The sequence below is a fragment of the Paramisgurnus dabryanus genome, chromosome 21 (assembly GCF_030506205.2).
Source record: "Paramisgurnus dabryanus chromosome 21, PD_genome_1.1, whole genome shotgun sequence".
Taxonomy (NCBI): domain Eukaryota; kingdom Metazoa; phylum Chordata; class Actinopteri; order Cypriniformes; family Cobitidae; genus Paramisgurnus; species Paramisgurnus dabryanus.
In genome coordinates, this window is record NC_133357.1 from 5,150,800 (window position 1) to 5,174,495 (window position 23,696).

The 23,696-nt window shown below is 37.7% G+C and overlaps 1 protein-coding gene across 1 annotated transcript; it reads right to left on the reverse strand.

Moving 5' to 3' along the window:
• Nucleotides 1–23,157, reverse strand: LOC135775182 (uncharacterized). The gene is made up of 7 exons (XM_073813052.1): nt 23,031–23,157; nt 20,096–21,150; nt 12,456–12,621; nt 8,593–9,250; nt 4,895–4,988; nt 3,401–3,566; nt 1–2,274 (listed from the first exon to the last, which is right to left on the reverse strand). Exons 2-7 carry the CDS (start codon nt 21,107–21,109, stop codon nt 464–466), a joined length of 3,909 nt encoding a protein of 1,302 aa, XP_073669153.1. The 5' UTR covers nt 21,110–21,150; nt 23,031–23,157; the 3' UTR covers nt 1–463.
• Nucleotides 23,158–23,696: the final 539 nt, after the last annotated feature.

Genomic DNA, 23,696 nt, shown 5'->3' on the forward strand with positions numbered 1-23,696 from the left:
GATAATGCCATAATGACAGCAATACATTCAAGTGAATCAAATCTACAAATGACAAAATAGCAAACAGCAAAATATCTGTGCACTAGCATGTGTTATCGGTCTGATGCATTCGACTCCGTATGAATGGAAGTCAATGTAATAAAAAGTGTAGTGTGACTGCCAGTTTAGCCATCTTTTAGTCAGTGGGCGGGCAGTTTGCAAATGTGTAACATGTCCACATCGACATCTAACTGTTGGACTACAGACCCAGTGTTCATTTCTATCAGACTCTTAATGGATTCTGCAAACAAACTGGTATTTCTGAATGGCCTGAAGCTGCGATTAAGCCAAGCAGAACTAGAAGTATTTAATGAATGTATCATACATGTATCATATCATACACCAAGAGCATTCAATTTATTTTATTATCTCATAATTGATGGAGGTGGCGTTCAAATGTGAAAATCAGGATAGTAGGGGCTTTTTAAAGCTTTTCTCCAGTGTGAATTCTCATGTGCCTATTCAGGTCAGGCTTGTGATTGAAGGTTTTTCCGCACTGATCACATCTGTAAGGCTTTTCTCCAGTGTGGATTCTTACGTGCTTATTCAGGTCAGGCTTGCGATTGAAGGTTTTTCCACACTGATCACATCTGTAAGGTTTTTCTCCAGTGTGGGCTCTTGTGTGGTCATTGAGGTGACATTTATTTTTAAAACTCTTTCCACACTGATCACATGTGTAAGGCTTTTCTCCAGTGTGAATTCTCATGTGCTTATTCAGGTCAGGCTTGCGATTGAAGGTTTTTCCGCATTGATCACATCTATAAGGCTTTTCTCCAGTGTGGATTTTCATGTGCCTGTTGAGATTACACTTACGAATGAAGCTCTGTCCACACTGATCACATCTGTAAGGCTTTTTTCCACTGTGAATTCCCATGTGCCGGTTGAGATGGGACTTACGAATAAAGCTATTTCCACACTGATCACATCTGTAAGGCTTTTCTCCAGTGTGAATTCTCATGTGCCTATTCAGGTCAGGCTTGCGATTGAAGGTTTTTCCGCACTGATCACATCTGTAAGGCTTTTCTCCACTGTGAATTCCCATGTGCCTGTTTAGATGGGACTGACGAATGAAGCTCTGTCCACACTGATCACATGTGTAAGGCTTTTCTCCTGTGTGAATTCTCATGTGCTTATTCAGGTCAGGCTTGCGATTGAAGGTTTTTCCGCATTGATCACATCTATAAGGCTTTTCTCCAGTGTGAATTTTCATGTGCCTGTTGAGATTACACTTACGAATGAAGCTCTGTCCACACTGATCACATCTGTAAGGCTTCTCTCCAGTGTGAATTCTCATGTGCTTATTCAGGTCAGGCTTGCGATTGAAGGTTTTTCCGCATTGATCACATCTATAAGGCTTTTCTCCAGTGTGAATTTTCATGTGCCTGTTGAGATTACACTTACGAATGAAGCTCTGTCCACACTGATCACATCTGTAAGGCTTCTCTCCAGTGTGAATTCCCATGTGCCGGTTGAGATGGGACTTACGAATAAAGCTATTTCCACACTGATCACATCTGTAAGGCTTTTCTCCACTGTGAATTCTCATGTGCCTATTCAGGTCAGGCTTGCGATTGAAGGTTTTTCCGCATTGATCACATCTATAAGGCTTTTCTCCAGTGTGAATTCCCATGTGCCGGTTGAGATGGGACTTACGAATAAAGCTCTGTCCACACTGATCACATCTGTAAGGCTTTTCTCCTGTGTGAATTCTCATGTGCTTATTCAGGTCAGGCTTGCGATTGAAGGTTTTTCCGCATTGATCACATCTATAAGGCTTTTCTCCAGTGTGAATTTTCATGTGCCTGTTGAGATTACACTTACGAATGAAGCTCTGTCCACACTGATCACATCTGTAAGGCTTCTCTCCAGTGTGAATTCCCATGTGCCGGTTGAGATGGGACTTACGAATAAAGCTATTTCCACACTGATCACATCTGTAAGGCTTTTCTCCACTGTGAATTCTCATGTGCCTATTCAGGTCAGGCTTGCGATTGAAGGTTTTTCCACACTGATCACATCTGTAAGGCTCTTTTCCAGTGTGAATTTGCATGTGCCGATTAAGTTGACATTTATTAGTGAAGGTCTTTCCGCACTGAGGGCAAATAAGAGCATCTTTGGCTGTTGCCTTGTTGCCAGTTATCAAGCAGCTCAGAGATTCTTCCTTGGGTATCAAATGATGAGGTTTCTCCTCCATTTCATTGAGTTGTGAAATTTCCACCTTTACCACTTTCTGATCTAAAATGAACAGAGAAAATCATTATGAAGAATGTGATGGTGAAAAATGCACTGAAAACTATAATTATGTTTAAAAAGGCAGATACTTAACCCTCTGGGGTCTGAGGGTGTTTTGGGGCCCCGGAGATGTTTTGACATGCTCTGAAATTTTTTAGTTGCTTAAAACATATTAATGGCTCATATCACAATTTGCAGAATAAAAGATTTTGTTTACATCATATATGCATGTGTACAATAATTATGTATATATAAATACACACACATTTATGTATAATCTTTAATAAAAACATTTTATATATTAAGTATTTATATTAATATCAATATTAAAATTTACATACACATGTAAATATGTCTTAAATATTTACATGCATGTGTGTGTATTTATACATACATAATTATTGTACACATGCATATATGATGTAAGCAAAACCATGTATTATGCAAATGATTAGTCACGATTAATTGTTATGCAGCCAACATTATATTTAGCAGAAACTGTGCTACAATGATATGTATGTAACTTGTATGTTCATGTTTGTATTTTTAAGTAAATTATGTTTCTGCATGGTTAGTAAAAATATATATATCTTAGAAGTTGCCAGGGAACACACATTAAACATTTGTTTACAAGAGTTTTGAGTCCTGAATCTTGTAGAGTTAAGAATTTGCTACAGATAGATGTAAAATCGTTTTACCCACTCATTCACATTAAACAATATGTAATGGACAATGTATAATAGGACTGGGCGATATATATCAGGGGATTATCATGTGTGTTTCATCAGTAAAGCCGGTTCTTTGATTAGACATAAATCACCATCAGCTGCTTTTAGATGGAGCGGCATTTACTACACATAGCCGTTGTTCAATGACAAGCTGGGCCATATCACATGAATTATCACAGGCAATACGTCCTCAATACTTAATGTGAAATTGCCCCGATTGTCAGTGAACTACGGCTCTGTGTAGTTAATGCCACTCCATCATTAAGCAAGTGCTCGGCGAATTACTACTAATCAAGGAACCGGCTTTACTGATTAAACACACATGACAATCCCCCAATAGTTATCGCCCATTCCTAGAATTAACATGTTCAATTTTGATTCAGGAAAAACCCTGAACATACCTGAATAAATCAAATAACCTTCATCTGCTTCTGTGTCTTCTTGTTTCACTTCTATCCCACAGTCCAGCAGATTCACTGATGTCTTCTGGTCTTCATTAAAGACAGAAACCAGAAGATCTGTAGATGTTTGATCAGTAAAGCCACAGAGAGAGACACCAGATACATCCTGGAAATAACATTAAAACAAACAGAGAATAAAATACAGAGCTTTGAAACATTTAAAATAATGTGAAGGTAAATGTAACCTTCATAGATAAAGAAATGAAACCAAATGACAGAGGTTTTATATTTTGAAAGATCTACTCAGTAGTAAATGAAAACAAAAACACTTTCATCCATACTTGTATTTGAAAAACTGTGAATCTAATATTTACTATGTACAGTCAATGCATATCTTTACATTTGGCAGACAGACACAGTAATTCAAAGTGACTGTAATAAATTTGAGGTTGAAAAAACCTAAACTCTTACTGTTAATGTAACAGTAATGTCCCATGTCAATAAGGATATAAAGAAACTCAACTTTTTATTTTAGTTAAGCATTTTATTATATACACAAACCACTTAGGAGAGACTAAAACATTGGTCCAGTGACTGTTTAAACAGGTTGTGATGATGTACTTTCATTATAGGATCAATACTGTGTCATTCACTGAGATTTCAACACTAAACACAAAAACCTCAATCATGATAACAAAGAGTGTTTAAGTGTTTTAAAGAGCCTTTATTGCGTTCTAAAAATAGTTATTTTGTGAAAAACAAATGTTTTGCATGGTTTATGGTAAAAAAACCCACATTATTTTCCTCATACCGTACATTATTTTTGCTCCTCTATGCCCCACCTTTCTAAAACATGTTAATTTTTTACAAAGCTAATCATTTTGTATAGTGTGTGCTCCAAATGGCCAGCTATCCAGTGTATTGTTACTGGCAGAATACTTCAAACAAGTGATGGAAATGTGGCGCTCATTAACATATTTGGAAGATTTGAAAGCTCCCAACAGGAGGTAATATCATCATACTACCCCATCAATACAAGCCCGAATCTGATCAAAAAAATGCAGATGACAATTTTGATCAAATTTGCCAATCAACTTACACACCAAAAAAGGAATAAATTAAAGTCATGAAATTAAAAATAGGGGCTCTTTAACTTATACAACCTTTCTGTTCGGATTATCTCTCTCTCTGAGCTTTGATTTACAGCACATCATATCCATCTGATCTCTCATGATGAACATCTGAATACAAAAACATCACCATTATAATATTAACACAAAAACATAATTTCCATAGAATTATAAACGACTGCAACTTTGTTAAATCAAGAAACAAAACCTTTCGGACTACAGAAACAACTCTGAAAACTCTGCCTGGTACAAAAATCAACGGCAATTAAAATAAACATTAAATTGAAAACGAGAATAAAACTTTGTTTACCACAAAGATACAAACATTATTCACACACAAATAAAAAGCAAACACAACACTTACAGCTGCTCGTGAGCTTCTCTTCTTCTTCATCTGTTGTTTTATGTAACACGCGGTGAGTTTGCGCCATCTGCTGGACGGGAGCGTGACGCAACAGCTGCTTGACAACAGTCATTTACCATAGTTACACACAGATCCCTACGATTTACCTCAGTTACCTCATAAGTGGGCAACCAAGCGAAATATCCATTACTGTATTTATTAGTTTAAAGGAGAAACAGCTGACAGTTTTTGTTTTACAAATTCGTTAAAAGTTCAGTCAAGTGAATAATTCAAGAGCTCAGGATTTACAGAGAATTCATCTGCACGTGCATTTCAACAGCACAAAATGTTTTAATAAACAAGTACTCTGAATAAAATGTTAAAATATCTAGTGACCGTTGGTCGTCAGAAGAGTCTGGTTTAGTTCATCGAGCAAGGATCTGTTAGTATTTTTTGCTTAATTCAGTCAGCAAAAAGCTCACGTGAAGCAAAAAGCTTACTGGAAATTAATCCACCCCATAATAAATTAAACTAGGCTTTATTATGATTTCATAGTTTAATTTATTATGGGGTGGATTCCCAGACATGGATTAGCTTAAGCTAGGACTAGGCCTTAGTTTAATTATGAAAATATAACTAGTTTTAACAAAAATGCCTTCTGTGGCATTCTGAGGTAAAACAAAAGGCACTGATGAATTTTAAGATATGTCGGTGCAAGTTGTTTTCAGTTTGGACAGTTCTTACATTTAGTTTAGACTAGTCTAATTCCTTTCCTGGAAACCGCTCCTTAAAGTTTGGTCATGATAGAATTAAAAATGCCTTATGTTTATTCTTACATTCAATAGGAAAATCAGCTCCACCTGTGACTGCCTTAACAGCCGTGACAACAGAGGACGGGGACTGGTGTTGCTTTCTATCCACTTTTGAATTTTTCAATAGACAATACTGCAAAAACAATTTACTTTCAAGCTTTGATATTCCTGTTATTGTTCAACATGACCAAATTTTATCATACATGTCCTGTTGGTATTTCTACAGGTATACTTGAACTTAAATTTCAACTGAAATGGTTTCTAGAGAGCAAAGGTTTTGTTAAAAATATATAAATGTAAAATAAACTAATACTATTATAAAGATTTGATGATCTAGTGATAGATTGTACATTATTCTCCTTTGTCAATGTCAACATTCAGGTTGGATTTCAGCTTTATTGTACAATTATTTTTTAAACAAAGCAGTGGATAATGCCAAAGTGACAGCAATACGTTCAAATGAATCAAATCTCCTGAGAATACATAACAGCGTTAACTATATACAAAATTTCAAACAAAAAACCTTTACATGACGTTATAATAATAAAATATATCCAAATCATTTAAAAATACAAAAACAAGAAAAAGGCTGTAGTAAAACCTCAAAGTCAATCACACCGTGAACTTAAAGGTTTGATTCCAAACTGCAGAGACGTTAGGATCATCTTGTAAAGTTAAAGTACACAAACCTCTTATTTATCGACCTCTGATTGCCCAACACTGTCGTCACATTTTTTTTTCAAATATTTTACATTATTCTAGAGCTTCTCTTTCCAGTATGTTACTTCCAGACTCTATGAAACCTTTCTTCTGAAACGCTGTGATCGGTCAAGTTGGCTGTTGTTACTTCTTAAGGACAACGACACACCAAACCGATGCCAACAAAGTAGCGCAGATGAGAGGTTGGCTTACATTGCCCACGTGCTGGCTGTGTCTGGGACCAAAGTTGAATGATGGAAGACAAATGCACAGCCCTGCGAAGTTTATTTTACTCGTAAGGGTACACAGACGCAATGCATCTCCTGGGCTACATACTAGACTAGTCATGCTCGCTGTATATGGCTCCTCGAGGATGCATAAAAAAAATGCATAAAAAAATGGACCATACTTGAAATTTAAGTCTAAAGCAAAATACTACATAAGCACTTAAGAGGAGGCCACACTAGAGTTTTAGCATGCAAAAATTATTCGGATGTTAAGGCGAATATGATAGGTATCAAGGGCCGGGTATACTTTTTTCCGCGTCTGCGTCCGGCTCGCGCGCGCACGCGTCCGCGCAGCTTTCCGGGTATAGTCCCCGCGGCTACACGCGGATGGCCGCGTTCGACACTACACGCAATACAAATGATTTCTTATTCAAATTATTAGTCTAACAGGCTCTCAGGGCAGCACTGATTTGGCGACATGTACAGTACATTAAAACATTAGGATAGGTGAAGAAAAGTAACTGATCCACCATTGCAAACACAGTTTAGAACAAACAAGAAGACAACAAAGAACAGGAATCAAACAAACATGCTCCACAGCTTTCTGTTCTTGGAAGAAGTAAAAGTTAAAGAAGAAAAACGATAGTGTGTGTGCAAATGCTGTCTATTTCCTTTGTATAATTGTTTATAGTGGAGTGTCCTGTCTAAATATTTTCACGCGCATGCGCTGTCGTACGCGGACTGTCCGCGCACTGTCCGCGCGGTCTCAAATTTTGGGCTGCACGCGGACGGTCATGTTCTCTCTTAACAGGTATTGTTTAGGAATTGTGAAAACTTGTAATTTGTTCAGTTCAGTTCACTTCAACTTTATTTCATTTCCTGAAGGCAATTTTGTTGCAGCATACAAGTATATCACACAGAACATAAAAACACAAAACATCCACCCAATTCACAAAGGAATTTAAAATACCTTATCTCATATTTAAAGTTTCACAGCTGATAGGAAAAATAAATGTTTAAAACGAGTTGTTTTGCTAATAATGATCCTGTACCTAATGCCTGAGGGGAGAAGGTCAAACTCATTAAACATAGGGTGGGAATCATCCGATAAAATACTCTGGGCTTTCCCCAAAACCTCTCTGCCGTATAACTGGGCCATAGACACCTCCTTATGACAAATCACTTGATTGTTTCCTAATCTTTGTAAGCCGCTTTGGATAAAAACATCTGATAAATGCCTAAAAGTAAAGCAAATGTGAAGCAATTGAGACTATGTACTTGGGCATTTTGGTGAGTGCAGAGATTCATACTTTTTCGCAACGTTGACCAAGGGAGAATATCTTGCCTCATTGTTCCGCCCCCTAGCCAGCGGGTCATTACTCAGTTGCCCCCTCTTGCAAGTAACGCACTAACATGGAGTCTGCTGGCCGTTCACACATACTCGAAGAACTCTCGCTGGGCGAGATTGTACTTCTTTTTTTTACTTTTTGATGTGCACACCACCGCGGGATGCACTGCAGCACCGCAGTGGCGCAATGGACAACCGTCACTGCCCTAGCCATGACATAACAGTTTTCTACTGGTCACATATCTCCCGGTGATATAAATTCGCAGAGTTCACCAGACTTGAACTGTGGTATTCAGCAAAATATCTGTGCCCCGTTTTAGCCATCTTTTTAGTCAGCGGGCGGGCAGTTTGCAAATGTGTAACATGTCCACATCAACATCTAACTGTTGGACTACAGACCCAGTGTTCATTTCTATCAGACTCTTAATGGATTCTGCAAACAAACTGGTATTTCTGAATGGCCTGAAGCTGGGATTAAGCCCAGCAGAAGTATTTGGTGATTGTATAGTATTTGCCCAGAGCACTTGGTTAAGATAATTATCTCATATTTGATGGAGGTGGTGTTTGGTGGTTTTTGCATCTTAACTCTTGAAATGTGAAAATCAGAGAGCGATAGTAGGGGCTTTTTAAAGCTATTGTCCAGTGTGAATTCTCATGTGCTTGGTGAGAGTGGACTTACGAATAAAGCTCTTGCAACACTGATCACATCTGTAAGGCTTTTCTCCAGTGTGAGTTCTCATGTGCCTGTTGAGATGGTACATACGAATGAAGCTATGTCCACACTGATCACATCTATAAGGCTTTTCTCCACTGTGAATTTTCATGTGCCTGTTGAGATTACACTTACGAATGAAGCTATTTCCACACTGATCACATCTGTAAGGCTTTTCTCCAGTGTGAATACTCATGTGCCTGTTCAGATGGAACTGACGATTGAAGCTCTTTTCACAAAGATCACATCTGTAAGGCTTTTCTCCAGTGTGAATTCTCATGTGCCCACTGAGATGGAACTTACGAATGAATTTTTTTCCACACTGATCACATCTGTAAGGTTTTTCTCCAGTGTGAATTTTCATGTGCTGATGAAGATGATCTTTCGTATTGACGGTCTTTCCACACTGAGGGCAAGTAAAAGCATCTTTGACTTTTGCCTTTTTCTTGTTGTTCCTTTTAGGTGACAAATTCCTTGCAGTAATCGAGCAGCTCAGAGATTCTTCCTTGGGTATCAAATGATGAGGTTTCTCCTCCATTTCATTGAGTTGTGAAATTTCCTCCTTTACCACTTTCTGATCTAAAATGAACAGAGAAAATCATTATGAAGAATTTGACGGTAAAAAATGCAACTATACTTTGCAACTATAATTGTGTTTTAAAAGGCAGTTAAAGGGCAGATACTTAGACCTCTGGGGTCTGAGGGTGTTTTGGGGCCCTGGAGAAGTTTTGACATGCTCTGAAATTTGGCATTTTTCCGTTTCTTAAAACATATTAATGTCTAATATCACAAATAGGGCTGCATAATGATTATTCGTGACTGATCTTTTGCAGAATAAAAGATTTAGTTTACATCATATATGCATGTGTACTGTGTACAATAATTATGTATATATAAATACACACATTCATGTATAATTTGAAGAAAAAAAATATATTAAGTATTTATATTAAAGGTACACTCCACTTTTTTAAAATATGCTCATTTTCCAGCTCCCCTAGAGTTAAACATTTTGATTCTTACCGTTTTGGAATCCATTCAGCTGATCTCCGGGTCTGGCACTAGCATAGCATAGCTAAGCACAATCCATTGAATCTGATTAGACCATTAGCATCGTGCAAAAAAATTACCAAAGAGTTTCGATATTTTTCCTTTTTTAAAACTTGACTCCTCAGTAGTTACATCGTGTATTATATCGTGGAGCCTGGGCTGTCTACAGAGACCGTGATTTTTTACAGTGTGTTCAGGGGACAGACAGCTAGCAGATAGTGAGGAGACGTTTACTGTATGAAACAAAACAAAAATGTATGGCCTAAAACGCGTGAATTTGCATAGGGCACCTTTAATTGTTATGCAGCCAACATTGTATTCAGCAGAAACTGTTCTAAAAAAATATGTATGTACATGTTTGTATTAAGTAAATTATGTTTCTGCATGGTTAGTAAAAATAAATATCTAAGAAGTTGCCAGGGAACACACATTAAACATTTGTTTACAAGACTTTTGAGTACTGAATCTTGTAGAGTTAAGAATTTCCTACGAATAGATGTAAAAATCATTTTACCCACTTGTTCACATTAAACAATATCTATAGGCAGCAGATTGTTATCGCAGAAATCAGGACCCAACACGAAGCAGAGGGTCTTGTATCACCCTGAGCAAGCTCATTTGCCAATAACAGTTAACAACCTGTGCCTGAATATTATCCCCCTTATTACACGGCTACCTCATAACTAAGGTAAGGAATATTAAATATTGATTTTAAATATTTTATTTGATAATTTTTTAATGAATGCAGACTTTCCGTGAGTTAAAAAAAACTCTTTTCCCTTCGGTTTTAAGATCAGACGTTGAAATGTCACAAATAACCGCTTGATTTAATCATTTTGTAATGTAATGCTAATTTATTTTATTAAAATACATATTTGAATTAATAAGGGTGTCACGATTTCGATTTTAAATCGAAATCGATCGAAATTAAGTCACAGCTTCGAACTTCGAATTAAAAAATGGGATCGCCGATGCTGCCACGCCCCCATGTCACGTCCGGTCGGCTTGCCAAGAGAGGGAAAAAAACTCTCAGAGATGCCTTTAAAAACATCTGTCCAGCGGAACGCGATCATATTTTAAACACGAGGGATGCTCATGCTACAACTCCTTGAAATGCATATCATAAACAGGATTAATACCTAGTGATCTGCCTTTGGACAGAGCGCAGCTCTCTGCACGAGCGCGAGAGAGAGAGAGGCACAAAGATGCAGCGGATTATATTTGAAAAAAAAGGGATAGTTTGCCTCAGCTCGCATGAAACGCATAAAACTGAACAAATACATAAGGATTACTACTTTAGTTTATGTTTAGACTTCGGACAGATTCGCGAGCGCGTGCACGTGCAGGTGAGACAGAGAGAAGCGCAGCTGCTTATGATGCTGGATTTATTTCAGATGTTATGAGTCCAAGACACGCGCATTAAGTCCATGTGCATTAAGTCCATGTGCGTGCAAGAAGGAATCCTCTCTCTACAAGCTCTCGCGTTAAGTGAAGCCCACAAACTCTCATGCGAGTTGTGCAATGTGCATGTTAATGTTAAACTATAATAATAATAATAATAAATAATGGCATATCATTTTTGTCTTCAAAAAAATATGTAAAAATCAAGAATCGGATCGAATCGTGACCTTAGAATCGAAAATGTAATCGAATCGAGGATTTGGAGAATCGTGACACCCCTATGAATTAAATTTTTGTGTAATATTGAACTGTACCTGTCAAAATGATTTGCAGCATCCAGGTTACAGTGTGTTATTAATTTGGTCTAAAAAAATGTTGGATAAATGCATGGACTTTCTACAATGTGGAGGAGGTTGTAAAATTCTTCACAAAGACCACTGTTTTTCTAACCATACTTTGGGTTTAACAATGTAATGTATACATTTAAAACAGTTGTAAACTCTTTGGGCCCCTTGTACACAATGGTGAGGTACTTTTTAATGTGATATATAGGGCTGGGCAATATATATCGAGGGATTCTCATGCGCGTTTCATCCGTAAAACCGGTTACTTTAGTAGTAAATCGCCATCACCTGCTTTCAGAGGGACAGCATTCACTATAGAGGGTATGCACATGATGTCACCGTCGGTGAGAGGGACTGTGGTTACGCCCAGTGAGTGGCAAAAGAAAGAGCGGCAGCATTTGAGTACAGCATGACATCAGCGAAAACACAGAGAAAACACAAAAAAAGCTTTTGTGCGATAAACTGTACTAATAGATTAACAACAATTCTGAGCTATCGTTTTACAAACTGCCAAAATACACAGAAAGGAGAAGTAAATTGGTCATTCATCCCAACGTACACAGACCACAGGGGGGTTGACAAATTGCTAGAGTCACTATCAAGCAGAGTTTTTACTTTCTATTTTGTTGAACGTTTTGCCACTCAACCGGGCGAGCTCTCACATGGTCACATGGAAAGTGACATCTATGCATATCCTCTTTTCAGAGCCGTTGTTCACTGACAAGCTTGGCCATATCGCATGAATTATCGCAGACGATACGTCCTCGATACTTAATGCAAAATTGCCCTGATTGTCAGTGAACAACGGCTCTGTGTAGTAAAAGCCGCTCCATCTTAAAGCAGGTGCACAGTGATTTACTACTAATCAAGGAACTGGCTTTACTGATGAAACATGCATGACAATACCCCGATATATATCGCCCAGAATAAACATGTTCATCAACCATTACCAATGACCAATTTTGATTCAGGAAAAACCCTGAACATACCTGAATAAATCAAATAATCTTCATCTGCTTCTGTGTCTTCTTGTTTCACTTCTATCCCACAGTCCAGCAGATTCACTGATGTCTTCTGGTCTTCATTACAGACAGAAACCAGAAGATCTGTAGATGTTTGATCAGTAAAGTCACAGAGAGAGACAACAGATACATCCTGGAAATAACATTAAAACAAACAGAGAATAAAAAACAGAGCTTTAATACATTTAACTAATGTGAAGTTCATTGTAACATTCATAGATAAAGAAATGAAACCAAATGACAGAAGTTTTATATTTGAAAGATCTACGGTAGTAAATGTAAACACTTTCATCCACACTTATATTTGAAAAACTGTGAATTTAATGTTTACTATGTACAGCAACAATGCATATCTTTACATTTGGCAGACAAACAGGCAGTCTCATTAAAAGTGACTGTAATAAATTTGAGATTGAGAAAATAAACTCTTACTAAGTAATGTCCCATGTCGATAAGGATTTAAAGACTCAACTTTTTATTTTGGTTGAACATTTCATTGTATACACACTCCACTTAGGAGAGACTAAAACATTGGTCCAATGACTGTTTAAACAGGTTGTGATGATGTACTTTCACTATAGGATCAATACTGTGTCATTCACTGAGATTTCAACACTAAACACAAAAACCTCAATCATGACGACAAAGAGTGTTTAAGTGTTTTAAAGAGCCTTTATTAAAAAGAGTTATTTTGTGTATTTGGTGAATGTTTTTGCATGGTTTATGGTAAAAAAAAACATTATTTTCCTCATATTGTACATTATCGTTTCTTCTCTATGCCCCACCTTTCTAAAACATGTTAATTTCTACAAAGCTAATCATTCTGTATAGTGTGTGCTCCAAATGGCCAGCTATCCAGTGTATTCTTACTGGTGGAATACTTCAAACGAGTGATGGAAATGTTGCGCTCCTTACCAACAGAAGTTAATATCATCTTTACTACCACATCAATACAAGCCCGAATCTCATCCAGAAAATGCAGATGACCAATCTGATAAACTTTGCTAGTGCGGTGTGACACACTACACATCAAAAAAAGTAATACATTAAAATCATGAAATGTAAAATAGGGGCTCTTTAACTTTACAAACCTTTGTGTTCGGTTTATCTCTCTCTCTGAGCTTTGATTTACAGCACATCGCATCCATCTGATCTCTCATGATGAACATCTGAATACAAAAACATCACTATTATAATATTCACACAAAAACATAATTTCAATAGGATTATAAACAACTGCAACTTTTTTAACCCTTGTGTGGTGTTCATATTTTTGTTACTTAGACGATGCTTGTGGGTCTGGTGGACCCAGAGCATTATTAGTATCTTAAACCAATGCAGTCATACAAATTTATGTATTATTGTTTACAGATGTTTACTTTAGCCTTATTGCAAGTAATATAGACAGAATTTATGGTTAATATTGGTCATTTACCACTGGTAGAGGACTATTTATAAACTAAAGTGCCATTCGTTTTTGTGGTAATATGAAATAAAAGAAGGAAATTCTATTCTGATCCAGATATTGGGGGGAAAATCATATTTATCTTAAATAAGTATAAATGAAACAAAGTTTTTCATCACTGTTGATGTTTAATTATTTGAACTTTTTGAAATTGTACACATTTGTGTCAGTCTACACAGCACAGGCCCCAAACTGAACAGATGCCGTATCATAAGACATCATCCACACTAAACACATAACCTGTTCATGCCAGCCAACACAACACATAAGAAGCACATTTTTAATGTGTAGCTGTGTTGTGTATGCATTTCTTGCATTTTATACACATATACTGTGTGCATCTGGTCCACACACATTGAAGTACAATGTGTTGCTATTGGCCACAACTTAGAATGATGAAAATACATGGATAATATTTTACTTTCTCTATTATTCACTCTCTCTCTCTCTCTCTCTCTCTCTCTCTCACACACACACACACACATCTTTGTGGGACATTTGGTCCCCACAACGTGATAAATAGCAGGTACACACACCATAGGTTTTGTGGTAAACCCATGGGTTTACAAATGGTAATCAATATACCAAATAACCATGATTACTACTCTTTTACTACAATAAAACTATGGATTTTTTATAATGGTAAAATGTAGAATGGTTCCTGTTAGACAGAAGGTAAAGTGTTTGGGACAGTAGGTACAGACAAATGTTCATGCACGGCATATAACATGTTGTATCCTTGCGGCATTACAGCAAAAGCAGAAGGAGAAAACTCTGACATGCATCCATCACATATGTACAGACATGTATACAAACACACTCATGCACTCACAGGAGTCCCAGGTAGGAGAAAAACAGAGTAAAGTTACATAGCACATTCAATTTTTACACTTTTATTAACCCCGGGTCCAGTGGACCCGAACACCACATATGTAATATAAATGTGTAGGGGGGTGTACAGTGTACAGTCATTATAAAGTTGTTTATTTTTATGTTCTTAATAGAAAATGAGACAAGGCCAATGAATCTGAGGTTGAAACAACAATTAATTGCATAATTTTTCTTTCAGTAAACATTCAAAACGGGTCCCACAGACCCGAACACCACACAAGGGTTAAATCAAGAACGAATTCTTACTTCAGAAATAACTCTGCCTGGTAAAAAAAAATCAACGGCAATTTACATTAAACGAGAATAAAACTTTGTTTACCATAAAGTTACAAACATTATTCACACACAAATAAAAAGCAAACACAAAACAACACTTTTTTTTTTTACACAAAACAACACTTACTGAGGCTCGTGATCTTCTCTTCTTCTTCTTCTGTTGATTTATGTAACACGCGGTTCGTTTGCGCCATCTGCTGGACGGGAGCGTGACACAACAGCTGCTTGACAACAGTCATTTACCATAGTTACACACACATCCCTACGATTTACAACAGTTAGTTATTATAATTTCCCTTACGAAAATTAACCATGGTTTTACTACAGTTAAAACCAAAAAACAATGGTTACTGCAGTAAAACCATAGTAACTACAAAATAACCATGGTTTTGACAATCATGGTTTTCAAAAAACATAGTTAAACCATAGTTAGTGTAGTAAAACCATGGTTTTGCCGATAGTAATCAATACACCAAGAAACCATGGTTACTACACTTTTACCACAATAAAACCATGGTTAATTTTCGTAAGGGTTGGCAACCAATATCCAACACGGTATTTATTAGTTTAAAGGAGAAACCGTTAACAGTTTACACATTCGTTAAAAGTTCAGTCAAGTGAATAACTCAAGACCTCAGCATTTACAGAGAATTCATGTGAGATCTGCACGTGCATGTCAGCAGCACAACATTTTTTAATAAACAAATACTGTGCTTAAAATGTAAAAAAATCAAGTGAACGTTGGTCGTCAGAAGAGTCTGGTTTAGTTCATCGATCAAGAATTTGTAAGTATTTTTTGCTTATTTTTTGCTACATACTAAACTTTCCTGTATACGATGATGAAAATTTAGTCACGCTCACTGTACGCGGACCCTCAAGGACACATAAAAAGTGGACCATACTTAGAATATAAGTCTACGGCAAAATACTACATAAGCATATAAGAGGAGGGCACACTAGAGTTTTAGGATGCAAATATTCTTTGGACGTTACTGTGAATATGATAGGGATCGCTTAGAGCGTGTGTAAGGGGAAAAATAAAATCTATATCCATCCGTTTGGCCCAATGGCGGAAACCAAACATCATGGCAAAAGGGTCACTGGCGTTCAGTCTTTTCCTGTGCTTGCAGATGACGATTTAACGTTACGCAAGATAAAGAACACATAGATATAATTGTAGAATTTGGATAAACGTTTGATCATTCTATTTACTCATGTTTACATTGAACTCGTTCATTCGATTACCAATGTCATACCAGCCATTGTGTGGGTTCTGAAACATAAACTCAACCACACCAGAGGTCAGGCAACACCAGCCACTGTAACCATCTATATACAACTTGATACAAACCCATAAAATGATCAGAGGTTCAAACTACCGCCTTCTAATTTGGTATAGCGAATCATATACTATACAACAACTTAATCAAAGTAGGGGTAATAACCAGAGATCCAGGCGTATCTCCTTATAGCCTGCCTATAGTAATCACAATTACACACAACTTAGTTAGGGTTAAATAATTAGTCTATCCGTGTAACCAGAGGAAATGGTTGAAGCAACTGCCCCGTGCTGGCGTGCCCTTATTAAAAATACTTACGCAACCCTAGCCAACTACCTAAACAACTTAATACAGAACTCAAACTATGACCAGAGGTCCAAGTTAGCACCGCCTAACCTGGTATAGCGAATCATATGCCATACAACAACTTAAAGTACGGGCTATGATCAGAGGTCCAGGCTTATCTCCTATAGCCTGCCTATAGTAATGTAATTGCTGGACATAGTTCAGCGGTATAGACAAATAGCATGAATTTATACCCCGGTCATAGATTTATGGTAACAAAGGATATCATAATACTTTATAGTAACTTAGAAGAGTCAATAATACAGAGCAGATTAGAATGAATGCACACGTAACAATTTATTAACCAGGTAGGAAAACATAATTCAGAAGCCAATTCACAATCCGATTAAAATACGAAAGAATAAAACGAAAAACCATTGCATACCTGTAAAGGATGAAGATCTGGTTACAGATTCCTCAAAAATAAATAAAAATACATGATGCTGTATCAAAGATACTGTAACTAATATACATACAGTGGGTGATTGGTCAACATGGTAAGGTAGGAGGTGTCTCCCAACATTAGGTTAAATTTACTTTACTTATTTTATTGTCACACTAAAACATTGAATTCTGTTGTTATATTAATTAACCAAATTGTACCACTTACATTGAAACCATTCATAATTCATGACACCAAACAAGACCAGTTTCAGATACTGTGTGTATGCAGAATGTAGCATACCATATACCAGGGATGGGCAACCTCAGTCCTGGAGGGCCGGTGTCCTGCAGAGTTTAGCGCCAACCATTATTAAACACACCTGAAGCAGCCAATTAAAGTCTTACTAGGCATACCAGAAACTTTTAGGCTGGTGTGCTGAGGCAAGTTGGAGCTAAACTCTGGAGCCCTCCAGGACCACAGTTGCTAATCCCTGCCATATACAGTTTGCTTTGAGAAAATGAGGAGAGGGGGACGAGAAAGTGTGGTAGTGTGTGACTCTTCTGTCCCCACACCATAGGGTAGCTGTCTTGGGGGGTAGATGTAAATTTGATTAGATCTTTTAGAAAAAAGGGTGATTGTCTTTGAGGTAGATATGAGCTTGATGAGATCTTTTTAGTTTATCACCAGAATGTAGTGTCTTTGATAAACGGTTCCCTGTGGATTCAGCCAGTTTTACGAATACCTTTTGTTAGGGTTTGGCATCACCTTACACGTGCAGTAGAGAGAAAAGTCATGCCCTGACTAGGGTTGTGACATTGACAGTATTTAACCACAGGGATGGTAGTGCACCAATAAACAGCGGTGGTTATTGAATGTGTTTGGAGAGGGGATCAGATATATGTTTCTTAACAAACGTGCGTGTTTATAAGCACCGATATCTTTTCCGCCGGTGCGTGCTTGTCAAAACTTCAAGCAATGCTTAGATTACTTGGCAACCCAGGAGCTCTGGAGTGCCCAAACTCTTTGAAGAGGATGAAAGCAGCGCGGTCACGTTTCCCACTTGGTTTTAGCCATCCTATCGTCGCTAGGGATAACTTGTACTCCTGTTCAATGGTTTAGATCCTATCTGTCTGATAGATCCTTCAGGGTGTCACGGAGGGCCACGTTGTCCACAGCCCACCAGATGTTCACTGGGGTTCCTCAGGGATCAGTGCTTGGGCCACTACTTTTCTCCATCTACACAACATCCTTAAGACCTATCATACAGGGACATGGCTTCTCCTACCACTGCTAACTTCTCATTTCACCCAGACCAGGGGTAGGCAACGTCAGTGCTGGAGTGCCGATGTCCTGCAGATTTTAGCTCCAACCCTGATAAAACCTTGGCTACATGTAGGTTTCAGGTGACTTTTTAGACCTTGATTAGCTTGTTCAGGTGTGCTTGATTAGAGCTGGAGCTAAACTCTGCAGGACATCGGCACTCCAGGACCGACGTTGCCTACCCCTGACCCAGACGATACCACCATAGCAGAATTCATAACAGCCTGCTTAGCCGACATCTCGGCTTGGATGAAGAAACACCACCTCCAGCTGAACCTTGCGAAGACGGAGCTGCTGGTATTTCAGGAAAAAAAACCCAAGAAAAAGCATGCTCTATCAATCAACTGGACAACACTACTATTACTCTTTCCAGAAACCTCTGCGTAATCTTTGATGTTTAACTGTCCTTCACTGAGTACATTGCAAAGACAAGCGCAATCATGTCGATTTGCATTATATAATATCAGGAAGATACACCCCTGCCTTATGGAGCATGCTGCACAACTCCTGATCAAGGGGCTGGTAATCTCTAGGTTTGACTACTGCAATGCTCTCCTTGCTGGCCTTCCTGCACAGAGCATCAAATCACTCCAACTGGTTCAGAACGCAGCAGCCCGACTCATCTTCCAAGAGCCCAAAAGGGCTCATGTAACGCCGCTCTTCATCTCTTCTAACTCTCTTTCTCCCTTAACTTTCTTGTTCCGGATTGTAAAAACTTGTAACTTGCTATAAGCACCTCTTGTATTATTGCCTCCTTATGACAAATGACTTGATTGTTTCCTTATCTTTGTAAGTCGCTTTGGATAAAAGCATCGGCTAAATGCCTAAATTTAAATGTAAAATGTGAAGCAAATGTGAAGCAATTGAGACCATGTACTTGGGCATTTCGGTGGGTGCTCGAGCAGAGTCCTGGAGAACCCATGGGATTGGTGCCTATGTGCTTGTTTATTGTAGCACTTCTATCCATGAAACAACACTGATGGTGTACTGGTAGTGCAGATTGATACTTTTTCGCAACCTTGTCCGAGAGAAAATAACTTGCCTCATTGTTCCGCCCCCAAGCCAGCGAGTCATCACTCCCCTTGCAAATAGCGCACTAACACAGAGTCTGCTGGATTGTACTTTATATTTTTCAAAGTTTTTGACGTGCACACCACCGCAGATTGCAATTAACCACCGCGGGTTGCACTGTGCCACCGGAGTGAAGAAAATGGTAAGGACAACTGTTTTTTTCTGGTCATATATCTCCCTGTGATACGAATTTGCAGGACAGAGTTCACCAGACTTGAACTTTGGTATGCAGCAAAATATCTGTGCACTAGCATGCATATGAATGGAAGTCAATGTTATGAAAAGTGTAGTGTGACTACCTGTTTAGCCATCATTTTAGTCAGCGGGTGAGCGGTTTGCAAACCCAGTGTTAATTTCTATCAGACTCTTAATGGATTCTGCCAACAAACTGTTATTTCTGAATGGCCTGAGGCTGGGATTAAGCCAAGCAGAAGTATTTAGTGATCCTTGCCATATAATACTTGCCAATAGCATTCGGTTAATATAATTATCTCATAATTGATGGAGGTGGCGTTTGGTGGCTTTTGTATCTGAACTCTTTAAATGTGCAAGTCAGGAGAGTAGGTGCTTTTTAAAGCTTTTCTGCAGTGTGAATTCTCATGTGGCTTTTGAGATGGGCCTTACGTATGAAGCTCTTTCCACACTGCTTACATTTGTAAGGTTTTTCTCCAGTGTGAATTTTCATGTGCCTCTTGAGATCACACTTACGAAGGAAGCTCTGTCCACACTGATCACATCTGTATGGCTTTTCTCCAGTATGAATTTTCATGTGCCTCTTGAGATGGGTTTTACGAATGAAGTTCTTTCCACACTGATCGCATCTGTAAGGTTTTTCTCCAGTGTGAATTTTCATGTGCCTGTTGAGATCACACTTCCGAATGAAGCTATTTCCACACTGATCACATCTGTAAGGCTTTTCTCCAGTGTGAATTCTCATGTGCCTGTTGAGATGGAACTTCCGAAAGAAGCTCTTTTCACACTGATCGCATCTGTAAGGCTTTTCTCCAGTGTGAATACTCATGTGCCCGTTGAGATCAAGCATACCAATGGCCCTCTTTTCACACTGTGTAATCTTTTCTCTAGTGTGAATTTGCATGTGCTGATTAAGGTTCCACGTACCCCTGAAGCTCTTTCCACACTGATCACATCTGTAAGGTTTTTCTCCAGTGTGAATTTTCATGTGCTTATTCAGTTCAGGCTTGCGAATGAAGTTTTTTCCACACTGATCACATCTGTAAGGTTTTTCTCCAGTGTGGGCTCTTGTGTGGTCATTAAGGTGCCATTTATTCTTAAAACTCTTTCCACACTGATCACATGTGTGAGGCTTTTCTACAGTATGGATTCTCATGTGCCCATTAAGGTCAGACTTACGAATGAAGTTCTTTCCACACTGATCACATCTGTAAGGCTCTTTTCTAGTGTGAATTTTCATGTGCTGATTAAGATAACATTTCTTGGTGAAGGTCTTTCCGCACTGAGAGCACATAAGAGCATCCTTGACTGTTGCCTTTTGTGACAAATTCTGCACAGTACTTAAGCAGCTCAGAGATTCTTCATTGGGTATCAAATGATGAGGTTTCTCCTCCATTTTATTGAGTTGTAAAATTTCCTCCTTTACCACTTTCTGATCTAAAATGAACAGAGAAAATCATTATGAAGAATTTGACAGTAAACAAATCCACCAAGAAATTCTGCACAAATAGGGCTGCATAACGATTATTCGCGATCTTTTGCATAATAAACTATTTTGTTCGCATCATTTATGCATGTATACGGTGTATAAATGTATGTATAATAAAAAAAAATTTATTTTAACGAATTGTAATCACACTTATTTTTGCACCGGGTAACATTTCTCATTGGATGAGTTTCGGCGGACCGATTATACTGGAGCACCAACTAGCGTTCATGACTTCAGACAACAACAAACCACAGTGAACATGAACGAAGAAGCTGATGAGATCGCTTTGATTGACCCCGTGGATGGGATTATTTTTAAATAAAAAACGAACGGATGTAAGCGTCGATAAGAGCATGGTTGTGTGTAAGCTATGCAACAAGGAATTCACATATCACCGCAGCACATCGAGCCTCAAGTATCATCTCAATGCAAAACATATAGCAGCTAGCGTGGACATTAGCCCGACTCAGAGTACAACGACTTGGTTGAACAAAAATAAACATTATTTTGTTGCTTAAGCTTATGTATTCAGTCATTATTCATGGTATACTAAAAATCCATGTGAAAAATAACTTCTCAATGTTCTCAGGTCAAATATTTATATGTGATTAAAATGTGATTAATTTCGAATAATTAATTACAAAGCCTCTAATTAATTAGATTAATTTTTTTTAATCGAGTCCCGGCCCTAAAAAAATATAAAGTATTTATATTTAATCAATATAAAAATTTATATACACATGTAAACATGTCTTTAATATTACATAAATGTGTGTGTATTATTTATAACATTGTGTAGTAAAGTGCATATAAAAAATTAGTTTAGACTGGAGTGAGATAAAACCAGAACAAAGCATAACTATATTTCAAACTAGGAGGCTTTAGACTAGTCCTAGACTAAAATAAATGTAAGAGCTGTCCAAACTAAAAACAACTCACAATTACATATCTTAAATATTTTAGTGCTATTTATTTTGCCTCAAAATGCACACAAGTAATGTTTTTAGGAAGGCATGTCTGTTAAAACTAGTTATATTTCCTAAAAAACATAGGCCTAGTCTTGGGCTTAAGCTAATCCCTGTCTGGGAAACCACACCTAGGTGTACAAATCAGGTCTACCAAGAGAGGTCTACAGAGAGTCACAAGCAGAGGTCCAGTTTTTTGTTCCAATCACCTGGATTTGTTAATTAGCACAGTTTTTTCACAGGAAATTTTAAAAGACGACCACTGACACATTGCACAAAGAGGGCAAGACACAAAATGTCATTGTCTGTTCACAGAGCTCTTGGTTTAAGCACATTAATAGAGAGGTGAAGGGAAGGAAAAGATGTGGTAGAAAAAAAAGTGTACAAGCATGAGGGATAAACGCACCCTGGAGAGGATTGTGAAACAAAACCCATTTAAAAATGTTGGGGAGATTCACAAAGAGTGAACTGCAGCTGGAGACAGTGCTTCAAGAACCAAAATAAAATAAATAAACATTGGAAATATATCACTCTGAGTGTAATGAATGAATATAATATACAAGTTACACTTTTTGAATGGAATTAGTGAAATAAATAAACTTTTTGATGATATTCTAATTATATGACCAGCAACTGTATGTGTCTGATAAATGCATGGCCTTGTAAAATTCTTCACAAAGACCACTGTTTTTCTAACAATACTTTGGGTGTAATTATGTATTATTTACATATAAAACAGTTGAAAGCACTGTGGGCCCTTTGTTCACATGGGTGAGGTACTTTTTAATGTGTGTGAGTGTATAAACATGTTCAACAACCACCACCAAAGACTAATTTTGATTCAGGAAAAAAACTGTACATACCTGAATAAATCAAATAACCTTCATCTGCTTCTGTGACTTCTTGTTTCACTTCTATCCCACAGTCCAGCAGATTCACTGATGTTGTCTGGTCTTCATTACAGACAGAAACCAGAAGCTCTGTAGATGTTTGATCAGTAAAGCCACAGAGAGAAACACCAGATACATCCTGGAAATAACATTAAAACAAGCAGAGAAAAATATACAGAGCTTTAATACATTTAAACTAATGTGAAGATCAATGTAACAATAGATAAAGAAATGAAACCACATTACAGAAGTTTGATATTTTAAAAGATCTACTCAGTAGTAAATTAAAACTAAAACACTTGCATTTAATGTTTACTATATACAGCAACAATGCATATCTTTACATTTGGCAGACAGACAGACACAGTCATTCAGAGTGACTATAATAATTTGAGGTTGAGAAATGTAAACTCTTCTACTACGTACACACTAAATGCATAGCATCGCGTTGCCCGCTCTAGATTACTTGTGGAATTTAACTTCGCGTCATGGAAATTTTTCACTCGAGTTAAATATTTTCAACTTGGGCGAAGACGCGTTTGAGGCTAATAGCGTGTGTTTTCGCGGCAAACACCCCACCCATATCGCGCCATTCGCATCGCCCCACACGAGGACGCATCTGATTGCATCTTTGCATTG

Excerpts from the sequence above, each read along its gene's own strand:
- LOC135775182 (XM_073813052.1), bottom strand. The coding sequence starts at position 21,109 with ATGGAGGAGAAACCTCATCATTTGATACCCAATGAAGAATCTCTGAGC. Across the intron at positions 4,989-8,592 it reads AGAATTCACACTGGACAATA|CTGTTGCGTCACGCTCCCGT; the intron begins GCTTTAAAAAGC and ends GTTGTCAAGCAG. Across the intron at positions 2,275-3,400 it reads AGGTTATTTGATTTATTCAG|ATCAGAAAGTGGTAAAGGTG; the intron begins GTATGTTCAGGG and ends TGTTCATTTTAG.